General features: G+C 42.9%; 1 protein-coding gene across 1 annotated transcript in view; it reads left to right on the forward strand.

The window, feature by feature from the left end:
• vav3 (vav guanine nucleotide exchange factor 3) overlaps positions 1-15,500 on the forward strand; it is a gene marked incomplete at both ends in the record, with an annotated part of 199,015 nt that overhangs the window by 34,455 nt on the left and 149,060 nt on the right. Inside the window, 1 exon segment of the mRNA XM_083777615.1 lies at positions 12,025-12,141. Within this exon segment, the coding sequence (XP_083633741.1) occupies positions 12,025-12,141 (117 nt within the window).

Consider the following 15,500-nt stretch of genomic DNA (forward strand, 5'->3'; position numbering starts at 1 on the left):
AGATTATAAACAGAAGAACATGTTTAATCGCCTGTAACACTTTTTAAACACATAAACGTGTTTAGTTTTAACAATCAAAGTCAGTCATATTATAGGTGTTTAGAATTTGAACACTATAGGTGTTCTCGTGAGGTGTTTGAGTGAACTCGTGTTCTACTGTATTTTATGACCATTAATAAACACTTGGCATTTTATTATTACACACATGGTGTTTAGGTTTAAACGTGTCACATGTTCCAGGGATTTACAGTATATGACTAAAACTAAAATAGAAATTTGCTGCCAAAAACAACACTGCTTCAGTCGTCGTTGGGCCAGGGGTTGGGTGTGTCCATGAAGGAGGTGGCGTTCATCGCCGGTATAGCTTTTTGTCATCTCTACTCGGCTTCATGGTGGCTGCTCGTCTCACGTCTGCATGGGCGACGCCAGCGAGGAGATGTAGGAATGTTCACGTCCGTAGGCTTCAAGCAGCCATTTACCAAGCGGCAGGTGTTGTTCAACGCTGAGTTGTTAACCCTTGAAGACCTGCGTGAGGCCGGGGCCGATTGTGCAAAATGTCTTGTTAAAAAAAAAAAAAAACGTATGTTTTTATCAGCGGTGCTCTTACCTTTTCATGTCAAGGACGCCTGAAATTATATTGTTTTTTGGCATCCGTCAGTTTAGAAAATAGCAGATCTACAAGCTCATAGCGCGGCATGAAGTGACTCGCTATGAGCTTGCAGATCTGCTGTTTTCTTTTTTTTTTTGATTTTTTTTTATTTTATATTTGGTATTTGGTTCCAGGCAGCAAAGATTGAAGTTAAAAATGTTCACAAAATGTTCACAATCTTTCAAAAAAAATAGCAGATCTGCAAGCTCATAGCGCGTCACTTCGTGTCGCGCTATGAGCTTGCAGATCTGCTATTTTCTAAACTGACGGATCCTTTCCCTGTTTTAGTGGGTCAAACGGAACATACACGGCTTTGGTTACTCCTGGTTCTGAGAGACAGAATCATTCTTTCTTATCCCATTTTGGGGCGGGAACCCCTTTTGGTGTTAGCATTATGTTATGCTTTAGCTATTGAAAAATATCAGATCTACAAGCTCATAGCGCGCCACCGAGTGGCGCGCTACGAGCTTGTAGGTCTGCTATTTTTGAAAAATAGAGGAAACGACTGACATAGAAACATAGCTTTTTCAGAAAACTGTCAGGATGTAGAAGACATTTTTAGAATCTGATCTCAGGTCAGAATGGGTTATACAGCTCTCGTCAAACAAACCCGACTGTCGTGAGGCCGTGAGCAACAACTGGACATTATCGGCGTGAACTTACAAAACAGGAAACCGCCAAGAAAAGGGACAGAGAATGTTTCCTGCAAGAAACCGACCGGGCCTGTTACTCAAGAGCCTGACCACGAAAAGGAGAAGAGAGGTCTCTCTCTGATAGCGCTGTCAAAACTTTTATAGAAAACTATTGTTCCAAATGAGCTTTGAATCAAATCCCATATAGAACAGTGGCATGGTTTTCACCTCTTTCCATATCAGTGTTGTTTTTGTCAGCAAATTTCTATTTTAGTTTAGTCATAGTCTTTGGACTGAAACTTAATTTAGTTTTAGTCACATTTTATAGTCACCTGGTTAGTCTAGTTTTAGTCGACTAAATGTCATCAGATTTTAGTCGACTAAATCCACAGTTGATTTAGTCGACTAAAATGTATTTTGGCGGGCCTTGATGCCGTCGTAATGAGTGTTTTTACACTGAAAATAGCCGATCTACAAGCTCACAACGCGTTGCGGCGCGACGCGTTGTGAGCTTGTAGATCAGCTATTTTCAGCATGCAACCAAGTGTAAAATGACTTATAGTGGATCTCTTGTCCACTAGTCCCTTCCTAACATTTTAGTCTAGTTTTTATTTGTCGACGAAAATGTCAGTATATTTAGTCTTAGTTTTAGTCATCATAGCTCAGTTTTCATTTAGTTTCCATTCGTTCTTTGTCAGTGAAAAAAGGTAGTCGACGAACATTTTTCGTCTTAGTTTTAGTCGACGAAAACAACACTGTTTCATATCCACGGTCCATTTATGTATTCGGCATTTGAGCCACGGAACCACCGTTTGATGACATTTTAGCCTCTCTAGGGCCCAAAAATATGTTGTCAAAATTCATTGGATAATATTTTGCCCACAATTCCATGATGTATTGATGTTGGTGGTGCCATTAGGAGAGATATAGCAGGCAAACGTTGATCAAAATAATAATTCAGGCAAAGATAATTAACTTAACTTAAACATCCCATAGCAGGTGTTCTCTTCTCTGCTGGAGTGCTGCGGAGTTATACGAGAGAATGCCAAAGCTCCTCTTCATCGCCTATTCATACTGTAAACCCTATTCATACTGTAAACCCTATTCATACTGTAAACCAGGCCCTGATCATACTGTAAACCAGCGCTACTCGACCCGCGGCCTGTGGGCCACATCATGCGGCCCGTGCAACATGTCCGTGCGTCCCGCCCGACGGCCCGTCATGGTCATACCAATACAAAAAATGTTTGTTCTGCTTTCAGTGAAGAAAAGTCCTTTCTAGCGTTTGTGTAAACCACACGAGGCTGTTTGTTCTTCTGACAAAAAGTGGCTGTGTTGTTGTTGTTGTTGTTGTTGTTGTCGATTTACAAGTCCACAAGCACCCGCTGCAGCATGTATCCACGACGCGTTGGGCAGTTGTATATCGGCTGGCGTTCGGTGAACGACACCGACCGTCATGAGGAAGTGCAAACGAGTTACGGGCGCGGACGGAAAGCGGTGTGTTTTGTGTTTTGGAGCTTGTGCAAAGAACATCCTCCTGGGTTGTTTGGGATCTGTGAAAGTGGGAATGGGAATTATCGAGTAAGAACGCAACGCTTTCATTGACGAGACCCCTGCATGCAGGAGGAGTGGCGTCACATTAAGTAAGAAATCTCTCTCTCTCTCTCTCTCTCTCTCTCGCTCTCTCTCTCTCCCCTTCCCATCTCTCTCTCTCTCTCTCTCTCTCTCTCTCTCTCTCTCTCCTCTCTCTCTCTCTCTCTCTCTCTCTCTCTCTCTCTCTCTCTCTCTCTCTCTCTCTCTCTCTCATCCCTCTCCTTCTATCTCTCCCCTTCCCATCTCTCTCTCTCTCTCTCTCTCTCTCTCTCTCTCTCTCTCCCTCCTATATCTCCCCCTTCCCATCTCTCTCTCTCTCTCTCTCTCGTCTCTCTCCTGCCTCCTCTTTAACAGATGTCGCCCCAAATCAAACCTGATTCATGAAACTATTCGTTTTAATTTGTAGGCAGTAATTACTAGTAAAGAAAAGTGTGAATGAATGTCACTGGAAGATATTCCTGATTCTCTGTTGCGTTTGTCAGCCACTGACTGAAGCCAATCAGCCAATGACTCATTGCACTTATTACATTGTTGCTTTAGCTATTGAAAAATAGCAGACCTACAAGCTCGTAGCGCGCCACCGAGTGGCGCGCTACGAGCTTGTAGGTCTGCTATTTTTGAAAAATCGAAGAACGACTGACATTTTTAGAATCTGATCTCAGGACAGAATGGTGTTAATCAGACCAGTGTGTCCAGTGGAAACCTCGTATGAATCTGATCTCAGAACAATGGCACTGTTACTAATTCACATTTGGTGAATGAAGCCTGATTCTTGTCCAGAGAGCCTGAACCCATTAAGTAGGAAACTGAAATTTATAGGTATGTTATTATTTATTTGTACCAGTCCATGAGACTGTGATATGGCTTTTTCATTTCAGTAGTATTGGCCTCTTGGTTATCTCTGATATTTGATTTATTTGCAACAGTAGTCTGTTCATGTGTTCTCATCACATTTTGTGAATAAACGCCTTCATTTTTATTAATAATCATTCCATGTCATGACAATAATATTTTCCAATGAGGTTTGGCCTTTCCTAGATGGAAATTAAGTCCGTTTTCTCTGTGTTTCCTCAATTTTTAGACAACTCATGTGTTAAAAAAATCACGAAAACAAAAAAAATCCAATATAGGACCGACATTATTTGGACTTGCGGCCCTTGAACTTTTGGTGTTTCGCCGAGTGGCCCCTGAGCCATCCTAAGTTGAGTGTAAACGCATACGCACATAATAGAAGTAGAGTGCATATTAATTATTATGTTATGCTTTAGCTATTGAAAAATAGCAGATCTACAAGCTCATAGCGCGCCACCGAGTGGCGCGCTACGAGCTTGTAGGTCTGCTATTTTTTGAAAAATCGAAGAACGACTGACATTTTTAGAATCTGATCTCAGGTCAGAATGGGTTCATCAGACCAGTGTGTGTCCAGTGGAAACCTCGTATGAATCTGATCTCAGGTCAGAATGGGTTAATTAATGATAGCTTGACCTCTGTTCTGTAGAGAGCGTTGCATCACTTGTATGTACAGTATTATGTATACAATACACTGTCGTGAAAACAATCATCCGTTATTGACTGACTGAGAGTGACGGCGAGTCAATAAGGAATGTCGTCCCTCGATGAATAGATGATAAACGATGAATCGATGGATAAAAAACGATGAATAGATGGATAAACGATGCTTGGCGGTCGTGCGGTCAGTGCGTGACCGCACGACAACAGTAGTGTCTTCCGTTTGGGTGCTGTGACATGTACAATCTTGCGTTCCGTTTGCGTGCTGTGACATGTACAATCTTGCGTTCCGTTTGGGTGCTGTGACATGTACAATCTTGCGTTCCGTTTGGGTGCTGTGACATGTACAATCTTGCGTTCTGTCTGGGCGCTGTGACATGTACAATCTTGCGTTCCGTTTGGGCGCTGTGACATGTACAATCTTGCGTTCCGTTTGGGCGCTGTGACATGTACAATCTTGCGTTCCGTCTGGGTGCTGTGACATGTACAATCTTGCGTTCCGTTTGGGCGCTGTGACATGTACAATCTTGCGTTCTGTTTGGGTGCTGTGACATGTACAATCTTGCGTTCCCTTTGGGCGCTGTGACATGTACAATCTTGCGTTCCGTTTGGGTGCTGTGACATGTACAATCTTGCGTTCTGTTTGCGTGCTGTGACATGTACAATCTTGCGTTCTGTTTGGGTGCTGTGACATGTACAATCTTGCGTTCCGTTTGGGCGCTGTGACATGTACAATCTTGCGTTCCGTCTGGGTGCTGTGACATGTACAATCTTGCGTTCCGTTTGGGCGCTGTGACATGTACAATCTTGCGTTCTGTTTGGGCGCTGTGACATGTACAATCTTGCGTTCCGTTTGGGCGCTGTGACATGTACAATCTTGCGTTCTGTTTGGGCGCTGTGACATGTACAATCTTGCGTTCCGTTTGGGCGCTGTGACATGTACAATCTTGCGTTCTGTTTGGGCGCTGTGACATGTACAATCTTGCGTTCCGTTTGGGCGCTGTGACATGTACAATCTTGCGTTCTGTTTGGGCGCTGTGACATGTACAATCTTGCGTTCCGTTTGGGCGCTGTGACATGTACAATCTTGCGTTCCGTTTGGGTGCTGTGACATGTACAATCTTGCGTTCTGTTTGGGCGCTGTGACATGTACAATCTTGCGTTCCGTCTGGGTGCTGTGACATGTACAATCTTGCGTTCTGTTTGGGCGCTGTGACATGTACAATCTTGCGTTCCGTTTGGGCGCTGTGACATGTACAATCTTGCGTTCTGTTTGGGCGCTGTGACATGTACAATCTTGCGTTCCGTTTGGGCGCTGTGACATGTACAATCTTGCGTTCTGTCTGGGTGCTGTCTGGGTGACGTCGAAATAAAAAATAACAAAGTCTTCCGAAAGAATATATATTCAAAGATTTGTGCCGGGTTTTCACAACTTTTCAAAAATAGCAGACCTACAAGCTCATAGCGCGCCACTCGGTGTAAATCCCTGGAACATGTGACGCGTTTAAACCTGTGTTTATTAATGGTCATAAAATACAGTAGAACACGAGTTCACTCAAACACCTCACGAGAACACCTAGTGTTCAAATTCTAAACACCTATAATATGACTGACTTTGATTGTAAAAACTAAACACGTTTATGTGTTTAAAAAGTGTTACAGGCGATTAAACATGTTCTTCTGTTCGTAATCTAAACACTGTGACGCGTTTTAAAAAGTGTTACAAATATGTGTTTAAAACGGTTTATAACCTAAACACTTGGGTTTAGTGTGTACGAGCTTGCCGCCGCCGCACAAACCAAAGCATAAATCAGTCACAACGGACGTTTAGCCATTTGACGAGGTGGCTTTATATGTCGGCCAATTAATTACGTTAATTAACAGCGTCCTCCTCACTTAAAAAACATTATGCTGTGTCAGCGTGTCATCTGGTCAGCGTGTCATCTGTTTCCACTGGACACACACTGGTCTGATTAACCCATTCTGACCTGAGATCAGATTCTAAAAATGTCAGTCGTTCTTCGAGCTATGAGCTTGTAGATCTGCTATTTTTCGATAGCTAAAGCGTAACATGATGCTAACACCAAAATGGGTTCCCGTTCAGAATGGGTTAAAGCATTATGTTATGCTTTAGCTATTGAAAAATAGCAGATCTACAAGCTCATAGCGTGCCACCGAGTGGCGCGCTACGAGCTTGTAGGTCTGCAAAAAAAAATTAAATCGAAGAACCACTGACATAGAAACATGAGGTTTTTCACTAAACTGTCAGGATTCAGAAGACATTAATAGAATCTGATCTCAGGTCAGAATGGGTTAGTGTCGTTAGCCCCAGAATTGAGGATACGGAGGAAGAGGAAGAGGAAGCAGTAGTAGATGAAGAAGAAGAAAGCATTTCCCTCGTTAATTACATAACGGAAATTTATGGTTCAGCCATTACGTGATTGGTTTGCACCGTTGCAGCCACCGTCCCATTCGTGCGCACACACACACACACACACACACACACACCTCTCTCTCTCTCTCTCTCTCTCTCCGCTCATTACTGTGCACAAATGTATTATATATAAATACATAATTATTGTGTTTGAGCACAATATGCATATTAAAACCCCAGAAATGTTCGTTCCATGTGCATGTTGCGTGCATGCTGTGCGCCCCACACACACACACACACGCTTCAATCATTGTATGGCCCACACACACACTTCAATCATTCGTACAGTCGTGGCCCCCTGCCTAATGTAGTTGTCATATACCTGTCATATATGATCTAATCTTTGATCTATGTATCTAATGTAATTGTCATATACCTGTCATATATGATCTAATCTTATGATCTATGATATCTAATGTGGTTGTCATATTATGATGTTGTCATGCGGTTCCTTCTATAGTTTATGTCTCCTAGTAAAGGCCGTATTTGGCGTTCCTTGTGATTTATCAGCGTGGGTTTTTTATTTTATTTTTATTTTTACAATAAAACCTCTCGCGTATATTCTTTGCTCTGCCTGTGGCCTGGTCGACGTTCTGCATTTGAGTCCTTTCAGCTCCTCCGTATCCACAAAGACACATGCCTTAACCCATTCTGACCTGAGATCAGATTCTAAAAAAAATGTCTTCTACATCCCGACAAGTTTTCTGAAAAAGCTATGTTTCTATGTCAGTCGTTCTTTGATTTTTCAAAAATAGCAGACCTACAAGCTCATAGCGCGCCACCGAGTGGCGCGCTATGAGCTTGTAGATCTGCTATTTTTCAATAGCTATAAAGCATAACGTAATGCTAACGCCAAAAGGGGGATTCCTCGCCCAGAATGGGTTAATTGCCCCTTGCCGTAATAATCTTTTCATCCATTCTTCTTGATCACTATATATTCCTCCCTCGACGGTCGTTATTCCTAGTTAACGCTTTGATGTTTCACCTTTTATTTACTTCCTAGAATGCTCAAGGAGCTGAATTATTTCATTCATTCATTCATTCATTCATTCATTCATTCATTCATTCATTCATTCATTTATTCATTCATTCATTCATTCATTCATTCATTCATTCTATCCATGAAAGGTTCTCGTATGCCAATTATGTGCTGAGCAACGGACACCTCTTTTTTGAGACTGCAGGTTGCATTTACTATGAAAACGTGTAATTCCCGTCAGTCAGTCAGTCAGTCAGTCAGTCAGTCAGTCAGTCAGTGCGTCAGTCAGTGTCTCACTCCAAATCCCCAGACATGTGAAAGCCCCATATATATGGTGCACTCGAGACCTGTGAGCACGACGCGACGCATTGTGAGCTTGTAGATCTGCTATTTTTCCAAAGGAATTTTTTGACATTTTATACATTTGACAAATTTGTGAAATGCGACCTTATCTTCATAATGAGTACTTTCTATACTGTTGATACTTTTAAGTACATGTTGATACCAATACTTTCGTACTTTTACCCAAGTAAAGTTTGAATTCTGGACTTTCACTTGTAACAGAGTAGTAGTTCTACATTGCAGTGTTGATACTGTACTTTCTTAAGCAAAACAAGTGAGTACTTTTCCAGTCCTGCCTTATCTGCTATAGCTGCTACATTTTGACTGAGGGACTGCCATTGGATCTTTTTTAATTTTCGTTTTTTTTCATGTCACATGAAAGCAGGGAAGCATAGCTTCAAATTGACATATTGGTTGTTCAGTTTGACCCACCAGTTTGAGATATGGCTTATAGAGTAAATGTCTTGCAGAGAAACAGCGAGTTGAGAAAACAGGCTTGAAAGGTTCACTTCTGTGGTCTCTAACATTACACCTAGCTACATGTTTATGCATTTATTTCATATTTACATGTCTTCTGTGGACTAACATTACACTTAGCTACATGTTTAAGCATTTATTTCATATTTAGATGTCTTCTGTGGACTAACATTACACATAGCTACATGTTTAAGCATTTATTTCATATTTACATGTCTTCTGTGGACTAACATTACACCTAGCTACATGTTTAAGCATTTATTTCATATTTATATGTCTTCTGTGGTCTCTAACATTACACCTAGCTACATGTTTAAGCATTTATTTCATATTTACATGTCTTCTGTGGACTAACATTACACCTAGCTACATGTTTAAGCATTTATTCCATATTTACATGTCGATTTCAGCTCTGACACTTATTTCAGACATGCTCTAGTATGTGAAGAGTCTGCCTGTGATATTTGTCTCCACCAGGCCGAAGGCATGTGGGGAGAGTATGTTTTGCACTCCGTCCGTCCGTGTGTCCGTCCGTCCGTTTGTGTGTCCGTCCGTCCGTTTGTGTGTCCGTCCGTGTGTCCGTGAACAGCTAATCTCGGCCACCGTTAACCCGCTCGATGCCACATTTTGCACACACACTCCCTGGATGCCAACGATGAACCTCTGCCCCAAACTTTCCAGAACGGCCTGTTATAGCGCCACCAGGAGGCCGCTTTGTGCAAAACAAGTTTTTGCACAGTACACCTACAGATTTTGTCCAAACATCACGCAAATTGGTACACAGTCTCTCTACAGCCATTCAACGAAACCAGTCTTTCAGATTTCTCAGACTCCATCCTGATTGGTTAAGATTGGCTTCCAAAGTTCACAGGAGTGCTCAGTTTCAAACAAAATGCTGCAAATCATGAACACATCGCGTGATTTCCGTGAAATTGTGCACGCACATTCCCACTAGGCCGAGGACGAAATGCCACATGAACAATTTCAACTCAGCCTCAAGGTGGCGCTATAACTGGCCGAAAACTGTTTTTACCTCTAACTGCACGGATCTGTGGATAACTTTGTATGCCAACTCCCTAGAGGCCAAGGAAAAACCTTTGCCTGGAATTCTTCACATCTGCTCATCCTGGTGGAGACCTGTGCCCAGAAGGGCACTTTTTCTAGTTCTCTCTGTAGTTCTCATGACATGTAGTTCTCTCGCTGACACACGTCGTCTGTGTGACTGATCTGTCTGTGTGGTGCGTGTGTGCGACCGTGCGTGCGTGCGTGCGTGCAACCGTGCGTGCAACCATGCGTGCGTGCGACCGTGCGCGGATCTGCTGGGACTTGACACCCATTACTCCCGCATTATAAGGAGACACCATGACTCCAGCTGTTTACAGAGCGCCTGTTTTATTTAATAAATTAATCCAGAGCAGTGGCAGCTATAGTCTAAACTGAGGAGTGTGCAAACGTTTCTATTTCTACATGCTTTATTGCCAGACGGAGCCTGAAGGAGGAACAGATATAATCTGAATATTTTAGGATCTGGAGAGAATGCCTTCGTGGCTCATATACCGACTTCACCCAGAAAATTAACCCATTCTGACCTGAGATCAGATTCATACGAGGTTTCCACTGGACACACACTGGTTCTGATTAATCCATTCTGACCTGAGATCAGATTCTAGAAATGTCAGTCGCTCTTCGATTTTTCAAAAATAGCAGACCTACAAGCTCGTATCGCGCCACTCGGTGGCGCGATATGAGCTTGTAGATCTGTTATTTTTCAATAGCTAAAGCATAACATGATGCCAACACCAAAATGGGTCCCCGTTCAGAATGGGTTAATGAGAACACAGTGCAGCTCATGTCAAGATATTACAGTAGATGAAATCATGAAAATGTGTGCAATCTTTTATATACATTTTTAAAGCAAATGGTGGGGGGTCCCTGGAACAAACTAACACAACATACGTTTTTCAGAAAACTGTTCTATTCTATTTTTTAAATGGTTTCAAAGGAGAAGGAGAAGCTGTCTTACCTTTCTTTGTAGTTGTTACGTCCCCGCCAAAGAGGTCCAGGTGTTATTTTGTGCAAAAGGCGCATTATTGGCTACTTACCCTATACCATAAGGGAATTGCATTGAGTTGATTGGGGCATTGGGGTGTTGTGCTAATTCACTTATTTCCATCGCTCAAAAATCAACGTATTATTTAGATGGAAATAAGCGAATTAGCACAAAAACCCAACCCCCATTGAGGGCTTGGGAATTAGGGGAAATAGCCAATAATAATGCACTTTTGCACAAAATAACACCTGGACCTCTTTGCGGGCAACTACAAATAAAGGTAAGAAAGCCTTCTAGCCAGTGTTGTTTTTGGCAGCAAATTTCTATTTCAGTTCAGTCATAGTCTTTGGACTGAAACTTCATTTAGTTTTAGTCACATTTTAGTCACCTGGAATGTCTTAGTGTTAGTCTAGTTTTAGTCGACTAAATGTCATAAGATTTTAGTCGACTAAATCTACAGTTGATTTAGTCGACTAAAATGTATTTTGCCGGGTCTTGATGCCATCACAACGCGTCGCAGCGTGACACGTTGTGAGCTTGTAGATCGGCTATTTTCAGCATGCAAGTGTAAAATGACTTATACTGGATCTCTTGTCCACTAGTCCCTTCCTAACATTTTAGTCTAGTTTTTATTTGTTGACGAAATTGTCAGTATATTTAGTCTTAGTTTTAGTCACCATAGGTTAGTTTTCATTTAGTTTCCATTTAGTTTTCTTCAGTGGAAAAAGGTAGTCGACGAACATTTTTCGTCTTAGTTTTAGTCGACGAAAACAACACTGGTAGGAAACAAGTCTTTACTAAAAATTAACCTGTCCTCGTTTCTCTTCCACACAACAGTCAGCATCATGTTATGCTTTAGCTATTGAAAAATAGCAGACGTACAAGCTCATAGCGCGCCACCGAGTGGCGCGCTACGAGCTTGTACGTCTGCTATTTTTGAAAAATCGAAGAGCGACTGACATTTTATAGAATCTGATCTCGGGTCAGAATGGGTTAATAGGACCAGTGTGTGTGTCCAGTGGAAACCTCGTATGAATCTGATCTCGGGTCAGAATTGGTTAATCAGACCAGTGTGTGTGTCCAGTGGAAACCTCGCATGAATCTGATCTCAGGTCAGAATGGGTTAATCAGACCAGTGTGTGTGTCCAGTGGAAACCTCGCATGAATCTGATCTCAGGTCAGAATGGGTTAATCAGACCAGTGTGTGTGTCCAGTGGAAACCTCGCATGAATCTGATCTCAGGTCAGAATGGGTTCATCAGACCAGTGTGTGTGTACAGTGGAAACCTCGTATGAATCTGATCTCAGGTCAGAATGGGTCATATAAACCACGTCCTCTTTTCTCTCTTCCTCACAACAGTTCCTGTGCCTGAAGAACATCCGGACGTTCCTGACGGCGTGCGCCGACATCTTCGGCATGAAGAAGAGCGACCTGTTCGAGGCCTTCGACCTCTTCGACGTCAGGGACTTCGGAAAGGTATCGATCTCTACATTATTGATTTATTGATTGATTTATTAAAACAGTTTGACTGGTTTAAATGCGTAACCCGCATTTTAATCAACCCCCCTTCACTGCCGAGATTGTTGTATTACCTTTAGAGCATACGCTGAATTATTTGGGCTTTTGATCCGCGAAAATCAAACGAAAAAAGGTTCCTCGGTTTGTTGTGATCCGATCGCACCACCCGCCATCTTGGTACACCCGGAAGACGCAGCACAGGACCCGCCTCCATGAGGTGTTGTACCCCGTTCATTTGCATTGGCCTCAATTTCCCAGAAGCCCTAGCAGCACACAGCCTGTGACGATTTCCGGTTTCGTCATCAAAACGAAAGCATCTAGTCTCTATCTCCGCGACGAAGACGAATTTTCTTTTTATTTATTACAATACAGTGGATTAAAACACATAAAACAAAAGGCGGGTATGTCGTGTATCGCAGCAACAGTAACCTGGATTAAACCATTCCTGGCAGGGAAACTGTTTTAACAGTTTGTAGAATTACAGTACATTTCAAGCACACAAACTCAATACAAAGACTGTTAACTGTGAGTGGACGACCCAATTAAGCATTATACACTTGTTTACAAGAGGGTCCACCATGTTCAATTCATCAAAACATCTAGAGACGTACAAACAGACACTTCCATATAGTCAAAGAACAGAACAGGAATTCATCATAAAGGAGGTAAAAAGGGAAAAGAAACATTATACAGTGAGGGGGGAAAAGGGGTGGGGGGGGGGATTCAGATTTTACGGGGGCCAGTTTCGAATTGCAGCCGTCCGTATAGGTGCCCTTTGAGAGCGGTTTTGAAGGAGTCAAGGGATTCACATGTCTTAATGACTGTTGGTAGGGCGTTCCACATTTTGGTGGCATAGGAGCGAAAATAATTTAGTCCCTTGTTTGTGCCGAATCTGGGTTGTACAGTTTGTTGCACTCCCTCTGGTGCTGTGGGTGTGGACTTCGTTTGCATTAAGGAAGTATCTAGACAAGACATAATCTTGGTTCATACCTAAACTACTGCAAATAATTTAGTCCCTTGTGGACTTATGATCTGGTTTGATGTCAGGGACTTTGGAAAGGTATCGGTCTCTTCATGTACTACTTACTGTAGGCTATACTGTAGGTGCTACGTTGCTACTCGCCCATTGGGCGATGGCTCTTTAGCCCACTGGTACCGTACGACGTGCCTTAAGGATTATTATACTGTAGGTCCCGGGTTCGCCTCCCGGGGCTGAGGCTACTGTACATTACTGTCACATCAGGGACTTTGGAAAGGTTACCATCTCTTCGTGTATTGTTTGACGTCAGGGACTTAACCCATTCTGACCTGAGATCAGATTCATACGAGGTTTCCGCCGGACACACACTGGTCTGATGAACCCATTCTGACCTGAGATCAGATTCTAAAAATGTCAGTCTCTCTTTGATTTTTCAAAAATAGCAGACCTACAAGCTCGTATCGCGCCACTCGGTGGCGCGATATGAGCTTGTAGATCTGCTATTTTTCAATAGCTAAAGCATAACATGATGCCAACACCAAAATGGGTGCCCGTTCAGAATGGGTTAAAAGGTAAAGGCATATGGAATACTGGACAACTCACCCCGGTGCTTGCCCGTTTTTCCTCCCGGAATTTTCCCCAGTGAGGGGGATAACTTTGTAATAATGCTATTGGCTGTTTGTATTCTTTTTGGGAAGATATTAAAAGATACTCCTGTGGAAAGGCTATATTATTTGACTTATATTGACCCTATAAACAATTTAGTATTATTTAGTATATGTAAGGTTTTGCCCCCTCAAATGGTACCTCGTCAGATAATCCCCACATATCCTACAACAACTTCTGTGAACAGACTTCACTGTAGTAGCTTTTCATAAATTATATTTGTACTATTAGGCTGTTCTCTTAGTCCAGCCGTCTGCTGTCCAGCCTCTCCCACCAACCCCTCACTGGGGAACATTCTGGGAGGAAAACAGAAACGGGGCGAGTCTTCTTGTTACCCTTCCATGTACCGGGCCCTCCATTGCTCCTCGTTGCGTTTGAGCAGACCTGAATCATTCCACCATCAACCGTCGATGCACCTTATTTGTCTTTTCATCTCACTGACACATGCCGTTTTAACCCATTCTGACCTGAGATCAGATTCATACGAGGTTTCCACTGGACACACGCTGGTCTGACGAACCCATTCTGACCTGAGAACAGATTCTAAAAATGTCAGTCGTTCTTCGATTTTTCAAAAAATAGCAGACCTACAAGCTCGTAGCGCGCCACTCGGTGGCGCGATATGAGCTTGTAGATCTGCTATTTTTCAATAGCTAAAGCATAACATGATGCCAACACCAAAATGGGTGCCCGGTCAGAATGGGTTAAAAAAACAAAAATCATCGCACACAAGTGAAGTGAACAGTAAAGATTACATAATATGTTCCCTATACTGTATAGCTGCCACACGGTATATTGCAGTCAATGTTGGACATGTGTGTGTTTTATAAATCAAAGAAAACGAGCAACCCCACTCAGTCTGCTATTGGCACGGTTATTATACAGTATACGCAGCTCACAGAGATTCACAGTGAGAAAATAATAAGGCAGCAGCAACTCCCAAGTCCTTCTGCTGCTTTTATTTTAATTGGTATAGAGACACGGACGCGTTCCGCCGTCAAGCCTTCCACAGAGGCAGCGGCTCGTGGATGATTTATCAATATAAGATAAGTTCTTACTATTTTAGAGCCGAATAAAAGTGGGTTCGGCGCTGTAGAGCCTACAATGTGACGTCATTTGAGGTTCGGGGGGGGGGGGGGGGGAACCGTCCTAAAGTCGGCTCTTCGGTGCTACTGAAAATTTCTGTCGAGCCGAAATCACTTCGGCACTACAGCGCCGGAACAGCGGTAAAATAGACTGTCTGATACCGAATAAGCCAATACCAACAGTATAAGCTTAACTACACTGACTTCCGCACGCTGACTGTAATATTCAGTCGACAGAACCGTGTTTAATGTTTAATTCATACGCTGAGTGTACACGGTGGACATGCAGACCCCCTGCAGCTTTAACAGCTTCCTCTCATTAAAGTCGTCTGTTTCATCTTCTCTATGGGGTTAACAGTCTGCGCCTCCGGGCCCTGCTGTGTTTTAATGTCTCTCTCTCTCTCTCTCTCTCTGCCTCTCTCTCTCTCTCTCTCTGCCTCTCTCTCTCTCTCTCTCTCTCTCTGCCTCTCTCTCTCTCTCTCTCTCTCTCTCTCTCTCTCTCTCTCGCTCTCTCTCTCTGCCTCTCTCTCTCTCTCTCTGCCTCTCTCTCTCTCTGTCTCTGTCTCTGTCTCTGTCTCTCTGTCTCT

Source organism: Protomyctophum parallelum (genome assembly GCF_964188405.1).
Source record: "Protomyctophum parallelum genome assembly, chromosome: 12".
NCBI lineage: Eukaryota > Metazoa > Chordata > Actinopteri > Myctophiformes > Myctophidae > Protomyctophum > Protomyctophum parallelum.